At 51.2% G+C, this 27,579-nt stretch overlaps 1 protein-coding gene across 1 annotated transcript; it reads left to right on the top strand.

Moving 5' to 3' along the window:
• The first annotated feature begins 8,331 nt into the window (after positions 1-8,331).
• On the top strand, positions 8,332-25,942 carry LOC150050612 (uncharacterized). Its single transcript, XM_090352534.1, has 6 exons — positions 8,332-8,495; positions 11,047-11,289; positions 15,632-15,793; positions 17,546-17,608; positions 19,269-19,520; positions 24,594-25,942. Exons 1-6 carry the CDS (start codon positions 8,435-8,437, stop codon positions 25,826-25,828), a joined length of 2,016 nt encoding a protein of 671 aa, XP_090208660.1. The 5' UTR covers positions 8,332-8,434; the 3' UTR covers positions 25,829-25,942.
• The last annotated feature ends 1,637 nt before the right edge of the window (positions 25,943-27,579 follow it).

Here is a 27,579-nt window from a genome sequence, read left to right as displayed (position 1 = left end):
GCCTGAGCACTGTCCTTGGACTTTCTCAAGGCTAGAGCTCTACCACTTGAGCCTCAGCACCACTTCCAGCTTTTTTCTATGTATGTGGCACCAAGGAATCGAACCCGGCTCTTCGTGAATGCTAGGCAAGCACTTTAACCACTAGGCCAAACTCCTGGCCCCCAAAATTTAAACTCTTAAATAATACATTTCAAAAGAAAACTCAACTTCACTTCCGAGATTGAACCTCAGCTCTAACAATTTGCTTAACATTTTCTGCACACTTCCCCCAAATTAATAATTATACATATTAGAAAGCAAGCAAACAAATTGCTATTTTGACATAATTAATTGGCCACTTTTCATTATTATAAATTTGTTATTCTCTCATAGTCATACTTTAATGTGTACATGTCAATAAGACAAGCCAGGGATGGGGATTTTAAATAGTTTCAAAAAGGAGCACAATTAATTTTCATGGTTGTTACATAGACCTTGCAATATGTGTCAAAGGAACACACTGGACGAATTCAAATGGCTTCATAAAAGCAAAGAAAATGAGAATCATAATTAACTTTATCAGAGAATGATCAATTGTTCTTTTAATAGAGGTCTCTTGCTGAGAATTAATGAACATTCATTTCTACCAGAATGTTCCAAAGTATGTGCTATTATTTGGAAAAGAGATTAACACAACAGTATTTCAGTAGTTTGCTGTTTCTTTTAACATATGGTAAAAGCAAATAGCCGGGTGTGGGGGTCTTTCGTCCGCAGTCCCTCTCGACTAGTAGGAGGGATAGAGAGGAACACGCCCCGACCAGGATGAGCCTTGAGAGGAGAGGGCCCACTGTCCTCCCGCACTCAGCCTTCTTACCCCGGAGCACGAACAGAGACACCACGCAGCTTCATCAAGGCAGGAAAACCTCTCTCTCTTCCCCATATCCCTCCTCCTTATATTTGGTGCTGTAGCCTATCAGCACAACAGGTGGGCAGGACAAAGAGGGCCACGTGTTTACCCCTACTACAGGTCGCAGCAGAAAGTTATTAGACATGGCGTTACTCGGCCCCCAACATCTCCCCCGTCTTTTAGAAAAAAGAAAAAAACTAGAATATGTGGGGCTACCATCATCTCAGATCTACTGTGCCTGTCTCAAGTGTCTCCAAGCTCTTCTTACCCATAATGGCGTCACCAAGTCCTACTTGGCTCCTGTCTTAGGTTGATAGGCTAACAGCTGGGACTTGCCCATCTTTGACTACCAGCTGTCTGATTTAAGCAAATCAGACCTGAGGGGATGCACCTATTTCCATGGCCAAAAACGTCTGTCGTATTAGCATTCACTGTCTACGTTGATTTTGTATTATTTTCCTTGGGAGTCTTCCAATCTCCCCCCCCTTTTTGTTTTAAACTACTGTCTCCCATGTCTCTAATTTATCCAAAAATGACTCTGGTCCTTTCATTTTAAGGGGGATGATGGGCGGCGATCCGTCTTCTATAACTTCTACAAGCTGACTCAGGGGCGTGGTCTCTATGTTTAGTTAGGGACCCTAAAAAGCTTTAGCCTGTTTTCAACTATGGGCGGTGGCTCCCTCTTTTGCAATTCTGCACCAGAGCACAAGCTTTCTAAATCACTACCACTTCATTCTTCCTCTCTCTCAAGTATTTTTCCAAGCGTCTCTGCGCCTCTTTTCACCTGTTCTTTCACATAGCATGCTGACAGTTTAACCTTGAACATGTTCACTCACACCCACTCACACATTCATACTTGAAGATCTTAAAGCGCGCAAAATTAACACTGGCTGTTCATTTTTCCACATAAGCCTCAGCCGTGGCTTCTTTTACTGCAGTACCATTAGCTTTAAGTAAAACTCTTTTACAACTCTAACCATCCGGTTCTTAGAAACTTCTGAACCCATCATTCCGGTTCTTTTTCCGAACCCCTTATTGCCTCGCCCTTATACCGCTCTGGCCAGTGACTCCCTACCGTGCCGAAGTGACCTGCGCTTTGGAGGTGATCTGGGAATAATTATTGCTTCGCCCTCCACGAGGTTCCTCAGTTTCCCCACTGTGCTGAAGTGACGTGCACTTCAGAGGCGGACTGGGAATGATCTGTTAAAACACCTGGCTTCTTCTGCTGTGTTTGACACAGCTGCAGCTTCTTTGTCTTTTTCCTCCTTAGCTTTGGGAGGAGTTTTTGGTTTTTCTTTTCCTCAATTTTCTCCGTGTGGGTTGCTTTCTTTATGGGTTTTTCTTTTTCTATCTTTTGCCTTTTTTATGGGTTTTTTTCTTTGTCCTTTGCTTTTTTTAGTTTGTATTTTCATTTCAGGTCTCTCTGATTTTTTCAGTCTTTGAGAAGTTTTTCTTCTTTGACTTTTGTAGGTAGTTGCTTCCCTTTCTCTTGTTTACCACCTTTTTTCTTTCATGCCCCATTTCGGGCCCCACGTTGGGCGCCAGTATGTCGGGGTCCTTCATCCCTGGTCCCTCTCAACTAGTAGGAGGGATGGGGAAAACACACCCTGACCACGAGAGGAGAGGGCCCACTGTCCTCCCGTACTCAGCCTTCTTACCCCGGAGCATGAACAGAGACGACACACAGCTTGATCAAGGCAGGAAAATCTCTCTCTCTCTCTCTTCCCCATATCCCTCCTCCTTATATTCGGTGCTGTAGCCTATCAGCACAACAGGTGGGCAGGACAAAGAGGTCCACATGTTTACCCCTACTACAGGTCGCAGCAGAAAATTATTAGACATGGCGTTATTGGGCCCCCAACAGCCGGGCATCAGTGGCTCACTCCTGTAATACCAGCTACTCAGGACGCTGAGAATCTTTTCTCCAATTAACTACCCAAAAAAACCAGAAGTGGCTCTGTGGCTCAAAGTGGTAAAGCACTAAGCTTGAGCAAAAGAGTTCAAGGATAGCACCCAGACCCACAATTGACAGAAGAAAAAAAAGCTAAATATTCCTTGAGCAAACCTGAGGAAGATACCGCCAGTGCTGCTGGTTATAATGAACTCCCACGTTGAAAGAAATTCAGTGTAAACAAAATGATTGCTGTTCTTGGAAGTGTGACACAGTCACTATACTGGATTATACATTGGATCTCTGTCCTACTTTCTTACACAGACAGCTCACCCCCTCCCCCAACCTCCTACTCCACAATTTCACTCCTCAGCTCTGTGCCCATCTCCAATTGCTGGTGCCACTTTTCGGAGCCTCAGGATGTTTGGAGACTTTCTTCACCACACTCTGGACATATCCTAGGTAAGTGCTCCTGCCCCTGGGGGTCTTTAATACAAATATGGAAGAGACATGCTCACCCTTCTTATGAATGGATTGGCAGCTTTGAGCTCCGTGTGATCTTTGGACCACAACAGCCAGTCTCCTAAAAGGCAGGCACGCAGTCGCCGTGGCTCCTGAGCCAGCACCCACACATTATCATGACCTCCTCCCCTCCAGTCTTCAAATGCTCCATTGGGCTTGAAACACCAATCCCCAGCACTTTCCTATGGTCTCTTAACTTATAACCAGCTCTTTGTTAAGTAGTTGTACCAAGGGGTTTTGATTGGGAGTTTGGGGTTGTGCTTGCTTTTTGTGCTAGTCCTGGGGCTTGAACTCAGGGCCTGGCCCCTGGTCCTGAGCTTTTTCCCCTCACGCTAGCACTCTACCACTTGAGCCACAGTTCCTCATTTAGCTTTTTGGTACTTTGTTGAAGAGTTCCAGGGACTTCCCTGCTCAGCTGGCATCAAACCACAATCCTCAGATCTAAACCTCCTGAGTAGCTTGCATTACAGGCTGAGCCACCAGCACCGAGCGTTATATTAAATCTTAAAACACCCTTCACTTATTCTTTGTTGTGCAAATCTACTGCATCAAAAAAAGAGGAAATAAGGCAAGAAGATAAAGACACAAGATCTATAAACACTAGAGGAAGTCACAAAACCAAAAAATGAAGAACTCTAAGATATGGTACAGACAGGACCTCAAGGCAACCATGGCTCAGCCATCCTGCCCAAACTATACACTCAGGTTTTTTGTTTTTGTTTTGTTTTGTTTTTGCCAGTCCTGGGCTTGAACTCAGGGCCTGGGCACTGTCCTTAGGCTTTCCTCAAAGCTAGCACTCTACCGCTTAAGCCTCAGCACCACTTCTGGCTTTTTCTATGTATGTGGTACTGAGGAATTGAACTTGGGTCTTTGTGCATGCTAGGCAAGCGCTCTACCAATAGGCCAAACTCCCGACCCACACTCTTCTTTAAAACACAAAACCACCAGAATGCAATGTGTTTGAATGCAGAGACATGATTTACCAGAGCAGAGAATAATTCTGATGAATGAATATATAGACAAGCAAGCAAACAAACAAAAGGAAAGTTTTTTTTAAAACTCTAATGAAAACAAAAAAGTACTACAAGAAAGAAAAAGTAATCAGAATACACAGTGCTTGGCTCCAGTATTTACATAATGTAAACATTGATCATTGGTCTAAACACAACTACCTTATTATTCAGCTGAGGAAGAATGAGAGAAGACCTTTCATTTTCCTAACAAGCCTTTAGACCAGTTAACTCTTTAAAGGACATGCTCTTCATAGTGCAGATCCAGCTGAACTGAACACAAACGTGGACATGATTCCTGTGGTCTTAGCTTCCCGCCTGGCTTTACCTCCGCCCTCACTCCCTCCCTGAGAGGAGATGGTGGCTGGTAGGCCTTAATCCTCTATAGTCTTGGGGCCACTGAGCTGTCACCTCTGTGCTCACCGATCCACCCAGTTCTCTGCCATCCTTCTTGCTTTCCTGACCTCACTACAGGTGAACTTACCTGAAATGCACTTCAGGCTCTCCCAGCAAACTTGCTGAGCCCCCCAGATGGACTGGAACCATATTTTGGGGTGTATTATGGTCCAGACCTGCACAGCTGGAGCTGTGGTTTATGTCACTAGCAGGCTCTGGCTTCACTGCATCCTCATCCTGGAAAGGAACCATTGCACTTCTCATGTCACTAACTACCCACAACCCTTTGTACATACATAATGAAGACCCGTGGAACGTCAGTGCTAACCCTCTGTGACTGGGGGTATAGCTGACCGTTAGACAGTGGGTACACAGCCAAGAACTTTGATGAGAGCTGGCTTTGAGCCTTGCCTGGCACCTAACCTGTGCAGCACACACGGGATTCACTAGCATATCCTATTAGGAATGAGGCCTGAGGTTTTCCTTTCTATAACAAATGCACAAACCTGAAACACTAGACATTATAAAGGATGGATGGTAATGGGTCCCTCAGTTTCCCTCACAGAACTCATCCCTGCTATTGTGCTATTAGATGTCCTTGAAACTTGCTTATGAAAGGACGTATGCATATTCATCCCCCTCCTCTTTTGGGAGAGGGCAGAAGTAGGGATTGAACTCAGGACTTCATGCTTCCCAGGTACGTGCTCTGCCACTTGAGCTCCATATCAAGCTCTTCTCGTGTTGATTACTACTAGGGTAGGATCTAACTTTTTGCCCAGGACTCTGATCCTCCTACTTCTGCTGCTTCTCCTTGTTGTGGGGATTAACGGGCACACACCACCAACCCCAGCCATTGTGCAGATGCCAGCATACCCAGTAACTGGTTAACATGGAATCTCTGATATTTCTTTTTGCTTCGGGCTAGCCTCGAACTGTGATCCCTTATGTCTACCTCCCAAACAGCTAGAAGTACAGACTTGAGCTGCCATGACCTGCTGCTCATCCCCTCCCTTTATTAAAAAAACAAACAAACAAACAAAAAGAAAAATAACAGGTCATTACAACACCAAAAGCATTCTCCATCCTGCTTTTTTGAATACTGTATTAGAAGATACAGCATCTAGATGTATGCCTCTACATTTTCCTCCTGGATTAAGGAAGAGTTTAGTTTTTCAATGTACAAAAATACAAACACTCATATTTACTGAGGCCACCCCCACAGCTGGACAAGGGCTTGTTTCCAGTTTCCTGTTCTATCTGTGTCTACTTCTGTGCATGAGAAATCCATCCTGTCTGTAGACATTTTTCTTAACAGAGTTGCTGGAGTTAAACTCTCTTACTTTTAGATGCTCTTTATCTCTTCACTGCATATCACAATTGTTTTGGTAATCCAAATTTTCGTTAAAATGCTCCAGGAAGTATTTAAGTTAGGGCCACAGGGGATACTGAGATTAATAGCTCTCCAATACAAAGGCTGAACATCGTAGGAACTCATATCTCATTCTCAAGTCTGAGATGGGTGTTTCTGCCTTCCCCTAGGGTAGGGTCTGAGAAGGCCACGCCCCCTGCACCTACTTCCTGCTTCATTGGCTGGGTCCTGTCACATGACTGAATGTTTAGGGGTGGGATGGGATGTGTAGTCCCTGGGTGGGTAGCAGTTGCCTAGATACCACTCCACATGGTGAGGTGAATGTTGATGGGCAGATGGTTGTCTCTGTCACAGAAAAAGGTTTTCTACTTTTGTTCAAAAGTTATTATCACAAGATATCTGACCCAAGTTTTAATTCCGCCTATTATTTAGCCACCTCCCATGGCTTTTTTTTACTTGTTTGGTATGTCCACATCTCTTTCCTACTTCTGATAACAGGAGCCCTTTTCTCTGACTCTGTTATGGGAGCCCAACACCTTCCCCTCTCCCCCCCCCCACTCCACAATCCTGATTCCCACAGTCCCACATGCCAGTGATCACAAAGTAGCAGGATCTCTTGCTACAGCCAATACCATACAAAATTATCTCTTTATTATAAGCACTTTTCCTGCAAGTCAAATAAGTTATTGGGTTCCATGCAATTTGATCCTTGGTGGATGCCTACTAGGCCCTGCCTTGAGCAGGGAGCTGTCAGTCAAAAGGATCCTCTTAGCTGGCTGGACTGTCATTATGTCCTTCACGAATGCCTTGAGGACGCTCCACTCCAGCTGCAAAGACAGCTGCTACTGACCCGGAAGACGGACCCAGCATGCGGGCCGGGGCCATCACAAGTCTCGGCGGAGTCTAGGCGACCCGCTCCCTCCGCCCTCCTCAGAGTGGGGGGTGGAAGGAGAAGAAAGCTTGTGATCCGTCCACGCCCGGCGCTGTACTGGGCTGCTCCACTCCAGCTCGGAGGGGCTGCCTCCCCATGGGGCGGCGTTGAGCTTCCCCTGGGTCTTTATCCTCGGCCTGGGCGGAGCTGGTAACGGAAAGAGGTGAGGAGGCACCAGAGTTCCAGAGCAGACCCGGGAGCAGGAGGAGCAGAAACCACCAAGGACGAGGGAGGTGGAGAGGGGAAACCCGCAGGGCAGCAGGTTCGACGCCACGCACACGCACGGGCCGTGCGCACGCGGGCCTGCGCGGGCCCTCAATCTGCGCGGGCACACATACGCACGCGCGCGCGGGCATGCATGCACGAGTGTGCTGTGCCCTCCACACGCGCGCGCGTCCGTGCACGCGCACGTGAGCGCACACCTGTCCTGTGCACGTGCACGTGAGCGCACACCTGTCCTTGTGCACGCGCACGTGGGCGTACACCTGTCCGTGTGCACGCGCACGTGAGCACACACCTGTCCGTGTGCACGCACGGGCTCGTCCCTCACTGTGTCACCGGGAGCCCCTGGGCCTCCAGAGGCGGTGGCCACGCTGCAGGCGCCCAGGCGTGCGTGGAAAAGAAGCTTCGGGAGCGGCGTGGCCGCCCGGGGCGCCCGCGGGGGCTCACGGCAGGCAGACGCGGCGCGCGGGGGTGCAGGTGCACCTCCCGCCTGGCTGCACGGCTCCCGACGGACAGGAATGGAGGCGCGAGCGGACACCGCTGACCAGCAGGCCGCGCTCTTCTCCTCCGGGCGGTCCCAGGGTCGGGAGGACCCAGGCCAGGCCCGCGGGCCCGGGTGGGCAGCGCCTTTCCCAGGGGGCCTCGGCTCCTCCGTCCCCGCCCCGGATCCCCGACCTCCGCGGAGCCAGGCCAAGACCGGAACCCGCAGGACGGGCGCCGGGGCTGGGCGGCTGGACGCCCTTGGCGGGGGAGGCGGGCTGGGGCCGGGGTCCCTGGGGCGGGGACACCGCCCACCCGCCTAGGTGACGCTGCCCCCCGCCCCGCCCTCCGCTCCCCGCCGAGCTACACGCGCTCCCAGCCTCGGCCCGCAGGGAGGCCGCGCTGGGGACCCGGCGGCGCAGAGCGGCCGGGGCAGGGCGGGGCGGCCGGGCTGGGAAGGAGAGGCCGGGCAGGGGCGGGGTGGAGCACTGGGGCCGGGCAGGGGAGGAGCGGCCGTGGTGGGGCGGAGCACTGGGGCCGGGCAAGGCAGGAGCGGGCGGGCCGGGGCGGAGCGGGCGGCTGGCGGCCGGGCAGCGCCCTCTAGGCAGCGGAAGTACGGCTCCACATCCGTCCTCCCGCCGCGCCGAGTCGGGAGGCGGCGGCGCGAACCCAGGGGCGGCGGGCGCCATGTAGACGGCGCCCGGGCCGGGGAGCGCGGCCCGCGGCCATGAACGCGAGCGGCGACGGCGGCTTCGCGGGCTCCGCGGGCGCGGCGGGCTCGGTGCAGAGTGAGTCCTGGGCCCGGCTGGGCGAGGCTCGCCGCGCAGGCCCGGGGCCCGGGCCGGGGGGCGCCTGGAGGCCCGGGGGGCTCGGGGTGGGGGGCGGGCCCGGGGGGCGGCCGTGCCCCGATCGCTCCCGCGCGCCTTCCCGCCGGGGCGCAGGAAGCCTCGGCGTCCCCGCGGGGGTCTCGGGGGCCCCGTTGGCTCCTTGCACAGCGGTAAGAGGCCCCCGCGACCCCGAGGTCTTCCGATTCACTGTTTCCCCAAGTGTGGCGCCGGCCACCTGCCAGCGCGCCATCACACAGACACTGTCGGGGCCCACCCCAGGCTCGGGGGCGATCCGCGGGTCCCCCCGGCCCGTCCCCTCCCGCCTCAGTCTCCCCTGGATGGGGTGAGTCGGGGCCTGGGTGACAGGCTAGCAAACCTGGCCTGCGAGGGCCTGGACGGCAGGGCTGACCCCCTCCAGCCCCCTCGTCCGCCCTCACAGACGGGAACCCGACGCCAGCGTCCCCGGGGTGGGCGTCCGCCCGGAGCCGGGTGGCTCACGCCCGTCATCCTGGATCCCCGGGGGGCTGGCGGTTCAAAGCCATCCCTGGCTGCGGAGTCCGAGGGAGTCTGGTCTCCAGCGGGAGGACGGGAAGTGAAGAGGTGGAGGGCGTAGCCTGGAGCCCAGGAGCCCGGGCGCGGCATGGAGCCCCACGACTGACCGCAGGAGCTGAGTGCCCGCCGCCTCCGTGTGTGCAGATGCTCCGGCCAGGCCCGGTCGGACTCCTACTCCAGATCAGCCCGGGGAACTCCGGAAGCCACTGCTCTGGGCTCAGGGGGTAAAGCACTAGATCTGAGCAAAAGGAGCTTGGGGGACAGTGCCCAGGCCCAGAACCCAAGGCCAGCACCAGGAGAGGGAGGGAGAATGCGACTGTGACGCACTTGTATGCATACATATGTCTGTGTGTATACACAGGTGGTCGTTTGCTCATGAAGTCTAGAAGGCTGGGGGTGTGTGGCCTACTGACTCCGCAGTACCACATACACAGAAAAGGCTGGAAGTGGTGCTGTGGCTCAAGTGGTAGAGCACTAGCCTTGAAAAAGCCCAAAGGCAGAGTCCAGGCCCTGAGTTCAAACCCCAGAACTGGGAGGGGGGGCACAAAAGGTTGCTTTTCACCTGCATGTTTCTTCCAGTTCTTTTTTATTATGTGTTTTGTTAGAAGGAACGCTAAATAAAATAGACTGACTATATTTTCTTACTTAAACATTTATGCATACTTTCTAATATAGTGTTATGTACTGTGCTAGGTGCCTTACAAGTAATTAACACATATGAACTCTTGGAGTCATTTCTGTAAAGAAATAATATTCCTGTCGAGAATGAATTTTTTTTTTTTTTGGTTGGTCATGGGGCTTGAACTCTGGGCCTGGGCACTATCCCTGATCTCTTCCGCTCAAGGCTATCACCCTACTCCTTGAGCCACAGCCCCACTTCCTGATTTGTAGTGATTAATTGGAGATAAGAATCTCACAGACTTTTTAGTGCCTGGGCTGGCTTTGAACCTTGATCCTTAAATCTCAGCCTCCTAAGTAGCTAGGATTGTAGGCATGAGCCACTGTGCCCTGCTAAGAATGAATGTTAATTACAAATAGCACAGGTGAAGGATGCGGGAAGTCTGGAATTGGTTGGTTCCAGGTTCAGATTCAGGGATCTGAGTAGTAAGGGCTGGAATCAGCAGAGTTCTTAGCAGCTTCCTTCTAGTGATATAGTAGCTGCAAAAACCCTCGAATCACATCTACTTTGAAAGCCAAAAGAAGTTTGCTCCCTTTTTGTCATGAATATGTCTTTTTTGCAGAAACTTCCAGCAATATACTGAAGCAGTTCCAAAGTATTCAGGGGACAGAGCTAATTGGGACAAGCAGTGTGCATGTAGTGATAGGTGTAGAAATGGGAGGTTGGGGGGGGGATAGGGAGATCATGTGTGGTGTGTGTGCGTGCATGCGTGCACATGCATTCTAGTCCGGGGCTTGAAATTCAGGATCCATACCCTGAGCCTGAGCTTTTGTGCTCACGGCTAGCATTCTAACTTTGAGCCACAGAACCACTTCCGGCTTTTTATTTTGGTTTGTTCTGGTTTTGTCAGTCTTGGGGCTTGAACTCAGGGCCTGCACACTGTCTCTAAGCTTTTGTGCTCAAGGCTAGTGTTCTACAACTTTGAGCCACAGTGGCATTTCCAGTTTTCTGGTGGTTAAATGGAGGGTAAAAAGAGTCTCATGGACTTTCCTGCCCAGGCTGGCTTTGAACTGCAGTCCTCAGCTCTCAGCCTACTAGGATTATAGGCGTGAGCCATCAGCTCACTTCCAGTTTGGTTTGGTGGTTCATTGGAAATAAGAATGTCTCACAGACACTCCAGCCCAGGGTCAGCTTCAAACCGCAATCCTCAGCTCTCCCTCCTGAGTAGGTGGCTGGGGTCACAGGTGTGACCCGCCACACCCAGTCATCCCTGGGTTACGAGCTGATGAGCGGATGCGTGGGATGGGTCTGGGTGGTGACCCTCATCCTGTGGGGTTTCAGGTGGCACGGCGGTGCTGGTGGAGCTGAGCGCAGACATCCACATCTGCGGGGTGTGCCGGCAGCAGTTCAACAACCTCGATGCCTTCGTCACCCACAAGCAGACTGGCTGCCAGCTGAGCGGCGCCGGGGCCGCGCCGGGCACCGTGCAGGGCACCGTGCAGTTTGTGGCAGAGGAGACCGTGCCCATCACCCAGGCACAGACCACCACCACGACCATCACCTCGGAGACCCAGACAATCACTGGTAGGATGGGGTAGGGAGCTGCTGGACAGTCCCAGGGCCCAGCCCCACCTGGCTGGGTCATTATTTTTAACAAGCACCACTGAAGGGCCAGCTGCCCTGCCAGGTTAGGGAGTTGCTGGTTTAAAAAAACATTTGCAGTTACAAATAGCATGTGTGAAGCAAAGGATCCAGAAACCAGGTTTCCCACAGCAGTCTCTTTATGTGAAGCAGATACTTGGCTAGGCCTGGAGACTCACTTACACCTGCGGCTATAATCCCAGCTACTCAGGAGGCTGGGAGCTGAGGCTCGTGGTCTGAAGCCAGCCCAGGCAGGAAAGTCCATGAGACTCTTACCTCCAAGTAACCACCAAAAGCCTAACGTGGAGCTGTGGCTCCAGTGGTCAATCGTCCTTGAGTGAAAAAGCTAAGGAACAATGCACAGTGCAAATACTTGCAGGAAACATTGCTATAAGCAAATGGATGTTGGGGGATGCAATGTGTGTGAATTTTGTTTTTGAATTGTTCCAAAGCAACAAAATGTATCTTTACTTTTTTTTTTTTTTTTTTTTGCCAGTCCTGGGCTTGAGCTCAGGGCCTGAGCACTGTCCTTGGACTTTCTCAAGGCTAGAGCTCTACCTCTTGAGCCTCAGCACCACTTCCGGCTTTTTTCTATGTATGTGGTACCGAGGAATCGAACCCGGGTCTTCATGCATGCTAGGCAAGCACTTTAACCACTAGGCCAAACTCCTGGCCCATCTTTGCTTTTTTTGCTGTTGTTTTTTGTTAGTTTTTTGTTTTTGCCAGTCCTGGGCTTGACCTCAGGGCCTGAGGGCTATCCTTGAACTTTCTCAAGGCTAGAGCTCTATCACTTGAGCCACAGCACCACTTCTGGCTTTTTCTATGTATGTGGAACCGAGGAATCAAACCCGGGTCTTCATGCATGCTAGGCAAGCACTCTACCACTAGGCCAAACTCTCGGCCCATGTATCTTAGTTTTTAAGCAGATCTACAAATAGGTATTGAGTCCTGGGCATAGGCCATCGGCTGTGAAGGCAGAAAATCAACCCTGTATTCTGCTGTGGGTTAGCCAAGAGATCTTCCCAAAGGTCAGATTGAAAAGGAGACTGCCGTGGTTCCCAAGTAAACTATCCACACACACACACATACACGGCTGCACATACAAACACGTGCCGACACCCATGACGCACACAAGCACAGATCACACTGTTAAACATACACAGAGTCTATGAATGTGCTTACTAACGTAGGCAGATTATAGACCAGCCCCCTCTTCCCAAAAGAAGGAATCACAACTGCAAATAAAGTTACTTGCCTTTTTTTTTTTTTTTTCAAAGGGGGAAATGGGGAGAGTTGGTCTTGGGGCTTGAACTCAGGCCTTGAGTGCCGTCCTTGGGTTTTTATGCTCAAGGCTGGCACTCTTCCACTTGAGCCACAGTTCTACTTCCAGGTTTTTTTATGGGTTCTTTTTGGTAGTTGATTGGAGAGAAGAGTCTCCAATGAAGTTCCTGGGCTGGTTTTGAACCCCCTAGCTAACTAGGATTACAGGTGTGAGACACCAGTATCTTTTTTTTTTTTCTTTTGGTCAGTCATGGAGCTTGAACTCTGGGCCTAATGCTATTCCTGAGCTCTTCAGCTCAAGGCTAGCTCTTTATCACTTGAGCCACAGCACCACTTCTGGTTTTCAGGTGGTTAACTGGAGATAAGAGTCTCATGGGCTTTCATGCCTGGGCTGGCTTTGAACCTCGATCCTCGGAATTCAGCCTCCTGAGTAGCTAGGATTATAAGCATGAGCCACCGGCACTTGGCTTACCAATATTGGGGGGGGGGGGTTGTTGTTGTTTTTTTCAAAGTAAAAGACAAAGAGCCTGAACACAACCAACCAACTTGGGAAGTTAGCATGCCACAAATGGCATACTCGGCTGAAACAACCTTGTATGAAGAACTTCTAAAAAAAAAAAAAGCCAAGAGCAAGAACAGAGTAGAGAGTTGGTAAAGGCAGCAGGCCACAGACACCCAGAGACACCGATGCTAAAGGAGTCCTGCGTGAGTCGCTGTCCCTAGACTTATTTCAGAGCTGGATAGTTTTGTGAAGTCCTTCAGTTTCTAAAATCATAAACTTGAAATCTGATCAACTTTGTTGTCGTTGTTGTTTTGTTGTTTTGTTGAAATGGAATTTAAACTTAAACGGGCCTCATGCTGGCACTCAGTTTTTTCACTCCCAGCTGGTGCTCTACCACTTGAGCTATACCTCCACTCTGGCATTTTGCTCATTTACTGGAGACAGCATCTCCGGGATTTTTCTGTCTGGGCTGGCCTCAAAGCATGAACCTCTGGATATCAACCTCCTGAGTAGTTATAATTATAGGCATGAGCCACTGGCACCTGGCTTTAAATTGGCTTTGAAGTGTGTGTAAACATGTTTTATAAGTCTATATCCGGGTATTTATCCTGTAAAACAGGATCTGCATTTTTAGCTAATACTGTAGAAAAACGTAGGCGTGTTGTCAGGGTATGTGCAGACAGACAGCAAATTCCTGAAATTCCAACAGTGGAAGATGGCTCAGTCTTTGAAGGGGATAGCCTGTTTTTCCATGCAAACTGAAGAACAACCCATATACAGTGATGTTGTATGGCCTTAGGTTCCAGACAAGCTTCTAGAACAGGAAGCCACATAGCTAACAGGAATGAGACTAGATCGGTGAGGAGAGTGGAAGACCAGCAGGGACTGTGGCAGAGTGGGGATCACGCTGAGGCTCTTTGGGTCTAGCTGGCTCCACAGTCAGATTTTAGCGAGGCCCCACCGAGCCACCAGGATGGGCAGAACTGGGCTTACATTTCCCTTTCCCACTTCTGAACTCAACTCCCCCGAGTCTTGGCCTCAGTGCCCCATGAGCCAACAGATCACAGTCCTGCCTGGGGGCCAGGCTCCCTGGAGCCCTCATTAAGGGCACAGTGCCTGCTGTGCTGCTGTGTGCTTAACAAGCTCCCCAGGGACACGGGCGCACTGCCTGCAGGACAGCAGCCCTGCACCCATAGACTCCCTCTGAGTTTTCCAGACTCACCTGCCCTGCTTTGCTAGGCCCCAGGCTCCTCTCCGCTGCCAGGGAGCTGTGAAATTCCCAGATTGCACACCCGCGCAGGAACAGGCAAGGCCCCCATGTGGGGAAGCCCACGCCCAATTCTGCAGTCCTGGATGAAAGCCATGGGGCTGGGAGTCGTCATCGGATGGCGTGTGTTGTGCAGAGCAGGGGGTAGAACTAGAACCCAGGGCCTTGTGTGTGCAAAGCAAGCACTTGACTGGGCATGGTGACTTATTCCTTCAATCCCAGCTACACAGCAAGAGTAAACAGGAGGACTGAGGTCCAGGCTGGCCCGGGCATAAATGAGACCCCAGTGAAAAGCAGCATCCGGTCACCAGTGGCTCACCACAGTACCCTCAGGTTCTCAAGAGTCTACAATCTGAAGATCACAACTTGAGGTCAGCCGGGCAGACAAATCCACTAACCAGCAAAAAGCTGGATGTAGAAGTGTGGCTCAAATGGTAGAGCACTGGCCTTGTGTAAGACTGAAAAAAAGGGGCCGGGAGTGTGGCCTAGTGGTAGAGTGCTGGCCTCCCATGCACGAAGACCCGGGTTCAATTCCCCGGTACCACATACATAGAAAAAAGCCAGAAGTAGTGCTGTGGCTCAAGTGGTAGAGCCCTAGCCTTGAGAAAATCCAGGGACAGTGTTCAGGTCCTGAGCTCATGCCCAGGACTGGCCAAAAAAAAAAAAAAAAAAAAGACTAAAAAAAAAGAAAAGAAAGTTTAAGCCCGATACTGGCACCAAAAAAATATAAAAATAGTAAAAAACAAACTCAAGGGGCCAGGAGTTTGGCCTAGTGGTTAAAGTGCTTGCCTAGCATGCCAAGAGACCCAGGTTCAATTCCTCAGTACCACATACATAGAAAAAAGCCAGAAGTGGTGCTGAGGCTCAAGTGGTAGAGCGCTAGCCTTGAGAAAGTCCAAGGACAGTGCTCAGGCCCTGAGCTCAAGCCCAGGACTGGCAAAAAAAAAACAAAAAACAAACTCAAGGCCCAGAAGCCAAACCCCCCAGTACTCCAGATAAACAAATATCTGGGGCTGGGAATGTGGTTTAGTGGTAGAGTGCTTGTCTAGCATGCATGAAGCCCTGGGTTTGATTATTCAGTACAAAAAAAAAAGCCAGAAGTGGTCCTGTGGCTCAAGTGGAGAGTGCTAGCCTTGAGCAAAAGAAGCTCAGGGATAGTGCCCAGGCCCTGAGTTCAAGCCCCAGGACTGGCCGGAAAAAAAACACAGAATATTAACAAGAGCCCCGTCCTTTAGTTTCAGCTCCAGAGTTTGTGTTTGAACATGGCTATCAAACGTATCTGCCAGCAGAAAGCAGCGAGAGCCAGACGACCACCGTCATCTCACTCCCAGCCAAGTCACGCACCAAGAAGCCCACCGCCCCTGCTGCTCAGAAAAGGCTTAACTGTTGCTATCCAGGTAGAAGGCACGCTGTGTCCCCTGTGGGCAGTGGGTAGCCATGTGTCCTGGTTCCAGGGCTCTTCTATCCATTCCTAACAGCTGGACATAGACTTGCTCCAAAGCTCCTGGCTTAAAAACCAGAGCCCTAGGGATCGGGAGTTAGGCATAGTGCTGGAGTGCTTGCCTAGCATGCACGAAGACCCGCATTCAATTCCTTGGTACCACAGACATAGAAAAAGCTGGAAGTGAGCTGGTGGTTCACGCCTATAATCCTAGCTACTAAGGAGGCTGAGATCTGAGGGTCATGGTTCAAAGCCAGCCCAGGCATAAAAAGTCCCTGAGACTCATCTCTAATGAACCACCAGAAAATCGGAAGTAGCACTGTGGCTCAATTGGCAGAAAGGTAGCTTTGAGCTGAAGAGCTCAGGGACAGTGCCCAGGCCCACAGTTCAAGCCCCAGGCCCGACAAAAGAGAAAAATGAAAGTGGCTTATGCCTGTCTCCCTAAGTACTCAGGAGGATCAAGATTCAAAGCCAGCTTGGTCAGAAAAGCCCTTGAGACTTCATCTCCAAAATAACCAGCAAAAAACTGGACTGGATGCAGGACTCCTGCAGTAAAGCACCATCAGATATGAGCCGGCAAGCCAACTAAGTGGGAGACACAGATTTTAAACTCCAGTATCACCCTACCCTCACCCCTCCCCAAGAAATAAAATCAGTGTCCTGTAGCCCTAGCAGGTTCCACTTTGCTATCCTGGCCACCATACCCAGTGGCTCTGAGACCCATGCCACGGGACCTTAGCCTTGTGATTAAATGCAATGGTTTCAGGCTTGCACAGAACTTGCAGGCACCTGGTCTTGTATTTCCAGGTCCTCATCCCTCCCCGTGAGAACACTTTCCCGTGTTTGCTTCGTCAAACAAGGACTTTTAGTTTAATGTGACTCAGGACTGTCCTTGAGGTGAAGAAGATAGCACTCGGAAGGGGGGCTGGGCCATCTGTGGATGTGCACCTGCATCTCTGGGCCCGCCTTCTGTCCTCACTGGCCCATGTCTAGCCTGGACCCACTCAGCAATCTGGTTTTCCATTTTTCCTACTCATAATTTTTCCTGCAAACTTTTCTCTTGTGATTTTGAAACACTTCTGTGTGCTCCAGACCTGGGGCTTAGCTTTTCACATTCAAGCCTGGCACTCTACCACTTGAGCCACCACTCCACTTCCAGCTTTCTGATGGGTCATTGACGGTAAGAGTCTCATGGTTGGACCGGGAGTTTGGCCTAGTGGCAGAGTGCTTGCCTAGCATGCACAACGATCCGGGTTCAATTCCTCTGTATCACAGACAGAAAAAGCCAGACGTGGTGCTGCGTCTCGAGTGGTAGAGCTCAAGCCCCAGGACTGGCCAGAAAAGAAAAGGAAAAAGAGTCCCATGGTCTGTCCTGCTCAGTGCTGGCTTTGATCCTCAATCCTTAGATCCCAGCCTCCTGAGTGGCCAGGATTACAGGCGTGAGCACAGTTGCAGTTTGACACTGCTGAGAAGACCAACCCAGGCATTTTGTGAACTGCGCCTCATGTGAGCCTGCCTGGTGCCTCCTTGTGGTGGACTGAGGTTGTGCAGCTTCCGAGGACCACAGAAGTCGTGGTGTCCTGGGTGCGTGGTGGGCTGTGACCCTCGAATGCTTGATGTGATGGTAGCCTTTGTCAGTGCGAGTCTGCCAGTTTTCTCCACTTCACAGGCCAGCTTTCCATCTGCAAGCTAATCTTTCCTTGTTTAGGATGCCAATTCAAGACAGCCTACGGCATGAAGGACATGGAACGACATTTAAAGATTCACACGGGTGAGTGATGTGTGCTCAGGTGCTGGGAGGTGCCAGGGGTTAGAGAGCCAGATACAACCCACAGCCCCCCACAGTACACGCAGAGCTTGCACACAAGTGACATGAACACAGAGGACTCCTTTAAGAGTTTGACTAAAAACATCCACAGCCGTTTAAAAAAAAAAAAAAAAAAAAAAAACTACAGCTCTGAGCCAGGTACTGGTGGCTCACGACTATAATCCCAGCTACTCGGTAGGCTGAGATCTGAGAATCAGATTCACCCAGGCAGGAACGTCCATGAGTCTCGACTCCACTGAACCACCAAAAAGCTGGAAATGGAGCTGTGGCTCAAGTGGTAGAACACCAGCCTTAAGCTAACAAAAAGTCAAGCCAGTGTGTGAGGCCCATAATTTCTAGTGTTGGTACTGGCGTGCACATGCACACACTCACGTACACACACTCACAAAGGATAGAAGAAAAGTCTGGGCATGGTGGCCTGTGTTTGTAATCTTAGCTATTGGGAAGTGGAGATGGGGAAGACTGGAGATTGAGGCCAACCTGTGCCCTGTGCTTCAGAAAGTGAGAATGCCCTCTCAACCAGTAGCGGAGCCTGGTGGCGCTTGCCTGTTGTTCTAGCCACTCTGGAGGCATGCACTAGAGAATCACCATGCCAGCCAGTCTGGCCAAAACTAGACGATTCTAATTAAAGAGTAACAAAAGCAAACATGGCAGGGGGTGGGATCATTCAGCACCTGTTTACAAGAAGCTCTGAGCTCAAACCCAGACACCAGAGAGAGAGGTGGATCAAATGCATAGAGAAAAAAAGGTGGTTATTTTTTCTAACCTTAGTTGCATTTAATACTGGAACCCCTTAATGTCTACAAGAGGCCAGTCTGAGGAAAGTCAGATCCCTTGTAGAAAATGGCTTAACTAGGGCTAGGAATGTGGCTTAGTAGTAGAGGGCTTGCCTAGCATGCATGAAGCCCTGAGTTTGATTCCTCCACATACATAGAAAAGTCAGAAGGGGCACTGTGGCTCAAGAGGAAGAGTGCTAGCCTTGAGCCTTGAGGACCCTGAGTTCAAGCCCTGGGACTGGCAAGCAAAAGAAAGAAATGACTTAATTAGACCTAAAATATAACCTGAATGGTAACGTGTTTAGGGTTTCAAGCACGCATGCACACACACTAAGTGTGCTGGCGAGGGTCCGGGGTGGAACTCCGTCTAACAACCAGCACACCACGTAACAGAGTAAATACTGGGACGTGGAAGCATGAGTTTGGGTTGGTTTGGTTTGGGGTTTTTTGGGGGGTGGCCTGGGAATGGAGGACAGAAGGGGAAGTAAATGTGGTCATTATATTTAACTCTTGCTTGAGTGCTTCCCTAGCACAAAGACCCAGGTCCAGTTCTTCTGTACCGCACCATAGAAAAAGCTGTGGCACAAATGGTGGAGCTCTGGCTTGAGAAAGCTTAAGGACAATGCTCAAGCCCTGAGTTCAAGCCCCGGAAGCAAAAAAAAATAATAATAATTACAATAAGCAAACTCTCCAGTTCCCTTATCCTCCGTAGGTATACATCTCAGTGAACATGTCAGGGTTGTGTGTCCCGGTGTGGATGTCAGGGTTGTGTGTCTGTGTCATCTTCTGTGTTGCCTGGCCTGATGGCTGGTGTCCTATGTGTGCAGGGGACAAGCCACACAAGTGTGACACATGTGGCAAGTGCTTCAGCCGGAAGGACAAGCTGAAGACGCACACGCGCTGTCACACTGGCCAGAAGCCGTACAAGTGCAAGACGTGCGACTACGCGGCCGCCGACAGCAGCAGCCTCAACAAGCACCTGCGCATCCACTCGGACGAGCGGCCCTTCAAGTGCCAGCTGTGCCCCTACGCCAGCCGCAACTCCAGCCAGCTCACCGTGCACCTGCGCTCGCACACGGGTGAGTGCTGCGGCGCCGCCTGGCCTCGAACCAAAGCCTGAGGAAGAGGGGGGCTGCAGGGATGGGTGTGTGCGCGTTCACAGAGCTCAGTAACCGTGTCAGTACCTGCTAAAGGATGTATTTGTGAAAGTGCACTCGGACTAGAAATACAAGCGAGTGTAGCTGTGGACACACGTGTAATCCTAGCTGCTTGAGCAGTCTATTCTGGTTAGGTTAGCATAATGGGACTCAGTGGTAAAACCCTTGCCTAGCATGTGAGAAACCTGGGGTAGGGGACAGGGAATCCCCAACACACCACACACATACACACACACCAACACCAGCAGATGGCTAAACAAAGTAGGTACACTCTTGGTATGTGTATTGGTATCAGCTAGCTACCCGTGTAACGACGCTGTGTAACGGCGCTGTGTAACAACCTTGGTGGCATATTGTAATTAGTATTCGTTGCTCACGTACTTTAGGCCAGGAGAGGACTGTTGTTGGCTGTTCAGCCACCTTATGGGGAGCCACTAGCTGAGCCCCAGCTGGCTGTCCACTGGCCTTGGCTGAGCAGTCTGGCCCTGCTCTGTTCGTCTGCACTTCTCCTGGGACTGTGGCAGAGGTACAAGCAAGCCCCAATGCCTACCCTGTGTGGAGCGTTTGTTTACCAACAGCTGCGGTCCATCTAAAGATCAACTGCACACTTCCCTGACAGGCAGATACGTCCACACCCTCCCCAGTCACCCCAGAATCTCACTCGACCTGTCTTTGACCCCTGGCAGGGTCCCCAGCTGGCACTCAAGGCCAGGAAGGGTCCTGATTCGGTGTGGGCACTCCTGGTCCATGGTTCTGCTGCAAGGTCCTTCCCTTCGACTCCCTTAGCCATGAGGGAAAAAGCGACAAAACAATAGGAATGAGGGGAAGCTGAGCGGGAAAGCTTTTACATTGGGCTTTAGTCTAGGCTGTGATGATTTTGCCAATGGAGCTGTCTTAAAAACTGAGTGATCCCCATTTATCTATGTGCCAAAAGCCACAGTTTTTTTTTTTTTTTTTTTTTTTTTTTTTTTTTTTTTTTTTCCAGTCCTGGGGCTTGGAACTCGGAGCCTGAGCACTGTCCTTGAACATTCCTCAAGGCTAGCACTCTACCACTTGAGCCACTCTGGCTTTTTCTGTGCATGTGGTACCGAGGAATCGAACCCGGTTTTCATGCATGCTAGGCGAGCACTCTACCACTGGGCCACACTCCCGCCCCCATGCTCTTCTTTGGAAGTCCTGCTTGTCTCTCTGAACTCAGTAGTCAGTGCTGTCCCCCCGTGCTAGGCAGCTGGACATCCTGCTCTAGGAGCTGCTCAACACCAGCTTCATGCCTGGCAGCCTGTTTTTGTGCCAGTACTAGGGCTTGAACCCAGACACTGTCTCTTAGTTTTTTCACTCAAGGCTGGTGGTGCTCTGCCACTTGAGCCACAACTACACATCCAGCTTCTATCTAATTAAGCAGAGACAGAGTGAGCGAGTATGAGTGTTTGGATGTGTGTGTGTGTGTTTGTGTTTGTGTTTGCCAGTTCCAAGGCTTGAACTCAAGGCCTGAGCACTGTCCTTGGGCGGAATCAAACCCTGGTTTTCATGTATGCCGGCCTTGTTACAGACGTTTTTAGGACTGGCGTTGAACCATGGTCCTCAGATCTCAACCTCCTGAGTAGTGGGGATTACAAGCGTGAGCCAGGGTGCCTGACTCCTGGCACGTTTTAACTGAGTTATCCTCGTGTTTGGTGATCTCGTGTGGACAATTTGGAGATGAACTCCTCAACAGTCTGTCCTCTGGCTTTAGTCTTAATGTTGAAAAGATGAAAAACTGTATCCAGCAAGTCTTCCACTTTCTATATGCCTTCTAAATGGCTAGTTCTTTTCCTTGTATAATGTATTTTCTTTCTTAATCATGTATTCAACTTGTAAAAGCCCTTCACTCTGTTGTTTCAAATCCCAAACTCTATTCTAAGTGATCACAAATGAGTTTTGCCAAATATTCGCCATTCAACAGGGGTGCTATTTTTTCAGCTCCATCCCAAACTCAAAATTGTATCCCAGGCCGAGAGTTTGGCCTAGTGGTAGAGTGCTTGCCTAGCAGGCATGAAGACCGGGTTCTATTTCTCAGGACCACATATGTAGACAAAACTGGATTGGTGCTGTGGTTCAAGGAGTAGAATTCTAGCCTTGAGAAAACCCAAGGGCAGTGCTCAGGCCCTGAGCTCAAGCCCAACACTGGCAAAAAAAAAGGGGGGGGGGGCACATTTCTAGGGACCTGGAGTTTAGCCTAGTGGTAAAGTGCATATTTAGCATGCATGAAGACCCAGGTTTGATTCCTGGATAGCACATACATAGAAAGTCAGAAGCGGTGCTATGGCTCAAGTGGTAGAGTGCTAGCCTTGAGAAAACTCCAAGGACAGTGCTTAGCCCTGAGTTCAAGCTCCAGGACTGGCAAAAAAAAAAAAAAAAAAAACTGGATCCCATCTCTCCCTGCCAGTGTCTGGAGTGAGGGAGTTGTGGTGATACACAGGATGAACAGCCCGCACCATCTAAGGACCTGTGACTTGGGTTGGCTGCCCATCTGTGCTGCTGGACTAGAGCCAGCTCAGCACTTCGAAGGAGTCAGAGCTGGGCCAGCCGTGGCTTTCTGAGGCCAGCCCAGTGACAAGGCCATTTCAGGCTGTCACTAGGCTTGATTATTCCAAATAGTCTGCATCCAGTACCCTGTGGAGCGAGCCTGTGGCTGAAGGTCACAGAGGGTAGCACAGGAGGTGGTAGACTCAGGGACAGCGTGTGACCTACTATAGCAAGCTAAGACACCAGTTGGACTGGATTTCCCTTGGCTGTCTTCCCTGGCCCGTGTCAGGGATGAAGGGTTCACTTCCGGAAGGGGTTTGTTGGGACTTACCATGATGAACCAAGGTGGTCGAGGGACCGCTTTAATGCATGCCACTATTCCATTGTCTATGGAACGTTCGCTTTCTCCTCTGATTCTGTAACACTGGTGAAGTGTTTAAAGTTCACGGCACCTGTTTTAACTTTTGTTGATGACATTTTCTGCATCCTCCGTCATTTTAATGGCAACCTAAACCCAGGGAAGATGTGGTGACTTCAATATATCCATCCCTTTATTCTTTCCCCATGCTCCCCCTGCTCCTCCAGCTAGCAGATGCACACTGTCTGGAGCCTGTGAGAAGCATCGAGGTCAGGGGTGATTTATTTAGGATAAATAAATAAATCAGTGGCTCACACCTGTCATCCTAGCTACTCAAGAGGCTGAGATCTAAGTAAGGATCATGTTTCAAGGCCAGCCCAGACAGTAAGGTCCTTGAGACTTGAGTCCATAATAACCAGCTAAAATAAAGGCTGGGGCCAGGTGTAGCGGCTCATATCTGGAATCCTAGCTACTCAAGAGACTGAGATTTGAGGATCTCGGTTCAAAGCCAGACAAGGCGCTAAAGACCATGAAACTTATCTCCAGTTAGCCACTAGAAAACCGGAAATGGTTCTGTGGCTCGAGGGGTAGGGCAGTAGCCTTGAGCTGAAGAGTTCAGGAACACTGCCCAGGCTCAGAGTCCAAGCCCCATGCCCCACAATTGACCAAAAAAAAATCAGGGCTGGAGGCAGGGCTCTGATGGTAGAATGCCAATCCAGTGTGAGCAAGAAAGTCAAGCAAGAATTCAAGATTGGGTGTCAACACACATTCACACAATAAGAGAAAGAAATTTCAGTTAACAGAGGCCAGGAGTTTGGCCTAGCGGTAGAGTGCTTGCATAGCATGCATGTCCTGCAGGATGGCTCCCATACTGGCTTCCCACTCCTTGTTTGGGGGTTTATGGCATCTGATTTTGGTGCAGTCTCATCATGAAGCTCAGTCCCTGGTTAACCTACCCCAAATCCCCTATTTAAGATAAGGCCCCCTGGGTGGCGCACACAGCTAACTGAGCCTTGGCCTGCCTGGTGGTCACATGGGGTTCCACACAGGCCCGTGAACGAGTTAGTGTTAGAACTTACATGAACACCAGCACCTACCTTGTGGAGGCCACCCGAGGGAGTGACCAGGGCCACACCCACACCGCCATCTCAGAAACAGTCTTAGACTCTTAGGTGTTTTTGTGCCCTTGTTGGCAGTCTAAGCAGTGTGGAAATGGTGGGGGGAGGGGCCACCGATGTGAATGTGGGTGTTGTAGCCAATTTGCACTTGGTGTTTGTAGAGGGAATTTGGTGCCTCGCTTTCCTCCAGATGTTTGCCGTTTTACTCCTTCTCATGCCTGGGGCAAATACAAATTTATTAAAAATAAAGAAAACAAGCAGCTGCATTCTGTAACTTCATAAGCAACGAATGCAGCTGGCGTGTGGGATAAATAAATGCTGTACAATAAACACGTCTATATTAATTAAAAAGACAATCTGCATGAAATAGAGTGGTGCTCCAGCCACTGAAAGGACTACACAGACACATGTGGCTAGCGTGGACCGACCTATGGGAACATTGTGGAAATCCATCACCACATGTAACTCAAGCAAGCTGTGAACCATTAGATACTAAAGCGGGTGCATGCGTAAATGCGTGTATATAGTGTATGTGTGTGTGCGTGTGCGCGCGCGTGCACGTGTGCCCAGTCATGAGCCTGGGCGCTGCCCCCGAGCTTTTTCAGTCATGGCTAGTGCTCTGCTACTTGAAACTACACCTCCACTTCTGGCTTTTTGGTAGTTCCTTAGAGATAAGAGTCTCATGGACCTTTCTCCAGGCTGGCTTCAAACTGCACCTTGAGATCTCAGCTTCTTGCATAGCTAGGATTACAGGAGCCATGGGTCCAGCTGCCATTGTATCTGGAACCAATGAATAAATCTTTTTTGTTTTGTTTTGTTTTGTTTTTTTTCTGGCTTCCCTTCAGGCCAGGGCTGTGCCAGAGCACTGTGGTGGGGGTTTAATTTCGGAGACATAAGCGAATCCCCCTTCCTCCCTCCCTCCTTCCCCTCCCCCCTTCCGATGTGTCCCCAGGGTGGGGACCCCCTGCCGTTGTTGCCTTCCTGTTCTTATGGAAACTCACCTTGTGTTGACAGGGGACGCCCCCTTCCAGTGCTGGCTGTGTAGCGCCAAGTTCAAAATCAGCTCGGACTTGAAGCGGCACATGCGCGTGCACTCGGGGGAGAAGCCCTTCAAGTGCGAGTTCTGCCACGTGCGCTGCACCATGAAGGGGAACCTCAAGTCGCACATCCGCATCAAGCACAGCGGGGACAGCTTCAAGTGTCCCCACTGCGCCTTCGTGGGGGACAGCAAGGCGGCGTTGCGCAAGCACAGCCGCGCGCACCAGGCCGAGCACCCCGAGAAGTGCTCGCAGTGCAGCTACTCCAGCGCCAGCAAGGCCGCGCTGCGCGTGCACGAGCGCGTGCACTGCGCCGAGCGCCCCTTCAAGTGCAGCTTCTGCAGCTTTGACACCAAGCAGCCCAGCAACCTGAGCAAGCACCTGAAGAAGACGCACGGTCACCTGGTGCCGCCCGCGCCCCCGGCCGGCCGCAAGGAGCCGGGCCGCCAGGGCCGCCAGCTGGCGCGGCTGGATGCCAAGAAGACCTTCCACTGCGACTCGTGCGACGCCGCCTTCATGCGCGCGGACTCGCTGCGCAGCCACCGCCGGCAGCACGGCCACGCCGGCCACAAGGGCGCCGACGTGGCCGTGCTCCAGCTGCAGATCCACCCCGGCAAGGCGCCGCTGCAGCCAGGCCCGGCGCCCGCCTTCGGCGAGGGCAGCAGGGTGAAGATCATCGTGGGGCCCCAGGTCCCCCCGGCCGACGCCGCCACCACCACCGCCGCCGCCGTGGTGCACGCAGCCGCCGCCCCCGCCGCCCTCGGCCTGGTGCCGCCCGGCCTGGTGGCCCCCGGCGCCGAGGAGCTGGCGGCCGGCGGGCGGCTGCAGATCCTGCGCCAGGTCAGCCTGATCGCGCCGCCCCCGGCCGCCCAGGCGGGAAGCCCGCCCGTCCTGCTGGCCGCCCCGGCCCAGGCCCTGATCCCCGCCGCGCCCGCCGGGCCCCAGGAAGCCGGCGGCGGCCAGACGTTCATCGCCAGTCCCAGCATCTCGTGCGCCGACTTCGAGGGCCTGAACGCGCTGATCCAGGAGGGGACGGCCGAGGTGGCCGAGGTGACCGTGGTCAGCGACGGCGGCCCCAGCATGGCGGTGTCCTCGGCCGCGCCACCCATCTTCTCCTCGGCGCAACCCGACCTGCCCAAGCCCAGCTTCTCCATCATCCAGGCGGCCGCGCACCCCGCGCTGCTCTGCCCGGCCGACTCCATACCGGACTAGCGCCCCACGGCACCCACGGACACGACGGATCATGGGCAGGACGCCACGCCAGGTTTGCTCTTGACCTTTGAAGGATCATTGTGACACCCATAATAAATTGTATTTTCTACTGCTTCCTGTAATTGTCTTTAACCATCCGGAAACTTCCTTGGAATCGCCTCCAGCTACTGGGGAATTCTAAACGTGCCAACAGGATTCTGGCTAGAAGCTGGGATGAAATGCATTAACATAGTGAAGGTGTTGGTTTCCAACGCAATTTCTTTCTTTTTTTCTGTACTGGTCCTGGGGCTTGAGTTCAGAGCCTGGGTTCTGTCCCTGAACTTTTTCACTCAAGGCTAGGGCTCCACCACTTGAGTCACAGATCTCCTTCCAGCTTTTTTGTTGGTGGTGGTGCTGGTCATGGGACTTGAACTCTGGGCCTGGGCTCTGTCCCTGAGCTCTTCAGCTCAAGGCTACCACCCTACCCCCGGAACCACAGCGCCACTTGTGTTTCTCTGGCTTAATTGGAGATAAGAGTCTCACCAACTTTAGGGGCTGGCTTTGAACCTCAATCTCAGCCTCCTGAGTAGCTAGGATTACGGGGTGAGCCACCTCACCTGCTACTTCCAGCTTTTTTTGCTGATCAGTTGGAGATAACAGTTTCACAGCCTTTCCTACCTGAAGCAACCCATGATCCTCAGATCTCAGTCTCCTCAGTAACTAGGATTTCAAACATGAGCCACTGGCAAAGGACCTTTTTATTTACATAAAGCTACATCAATGCTTGGAAAACACTGTTCATTGCTTACAAGCAAATGGACCACTAATAACGTGATTAATATACATTCATATAGGCTGTGGTCTAGGGGTATGAATAACCATGCAACTAAGGAGAAACTTAAGTTTTAGTTCTCTGGTAGACATCCCGTAACATCTCTCCGCAGTTAAATATATATACTATCTAAAGTGGTCCACCCAGCTTTTTATTTGAAATTTCAGACTGACCATCCTGACATTCCCATTTAGATGCAAATAGGATTTAAATTCAGGATTTTGCAGGATTTTCTAGGAGTAGTTTTTGTTTTTTAATTTTCTTTTTTTTTTCCCAGTCCTGGGGCTTGAACTCAGGGTCTGAGCACTGTCCTTGGACTTTCTCAAGGCTAGAGCTCTACCACTTAAGCCATAACACCATTTCCAGCTTTTTCTATGTATATGGTACCAAGGAATCAAATCTGGGTCTTCATGCATTCTAGGCAAGCACTCTACCACTAGGCCAAACTCCCGGCCTATAGGAGTGTTTTTGAGCTGTTAATATCTACACAGGCCCAGCATCTGAGAAGGCATCAGGTTTTCAATATAACCTGAGTTATGCTGAACACAGACATTCAAATTGTGTACCCCTTTAAATTGCTATGTGGTCGGTAGGTGGCACCCGAGAGCAAGCTAGGATTTCCCATTTCTGCCTAAGGAGATTCTCTGGGGTGGATAAACCGCAGCTTTCCAACATCAGCAAGGGTGGAGTGGACGAAGGACCAGAAGGGTACTCGGGGGTCCTGGGACATCTGGATGGGGGTGAGACTGCTTCTGGACCACTTCACCAGAAGTGTCCACTTTCATACTTGCCTGACACACAAAATTAAAGATGGTCAGACAGGTCATAACACTTTTATACACATGTGTTCTAGGCCCGCACAACAAGCTAGGGAAATCAGTGGTGTTGCTGGGAACTTGGGGGTTTTGCCTATTGGAAGTGTAATATCCACTTCCCTGGG

The sequence above is a fragment of the Megascapheus bottae genome, chromosome 18 (genome assembly GCF_031878675.1).
Source record: "Megascapheus bottae isolate mThoBot1 chromosome 18, mThoBot2.hap1, whole genome shotgun sequence".
Lineage (NCBI taxonomy): Eukaryota > Metazoa > Chordata > Mammalia > Rodentia > Geomyidae > Megascapheus > Megascapheus bottae.
The sequence above is the reverse complement of the archived record's forward strand: the minus strand, read 5'-3'. Positions and strand labels throughout refer to the sequence as shown.

What these genes read in the sequence shown, in the direction of transcription:
- LOC150050612 (XM_090352534.1), top strand. Translation starts at nt 8,435, where the DNA reads ATGAACGCGAGCGGCGACGGCGGCTTCGCGGGCTCCGCGGGCGCGGCG. An exon ending in ACATTTAAAGATTCACACGG is followed by an intron (nt 17,609 to 19,268) that starts GTGAGTGATGTG and finishes CTATGTGTGCAG; the next exon opens with GGGACAAGCCACACAAGTGT. An exon ending in GCACCTGCGCTCGCACACGG is followed by an intron (nt 19,521 to 24,593) that starts GTGAGTGCTGCG and finishes TTGTGTTGACAG; the next exon opens with GGGACGCCCCCTTCCAGTGC.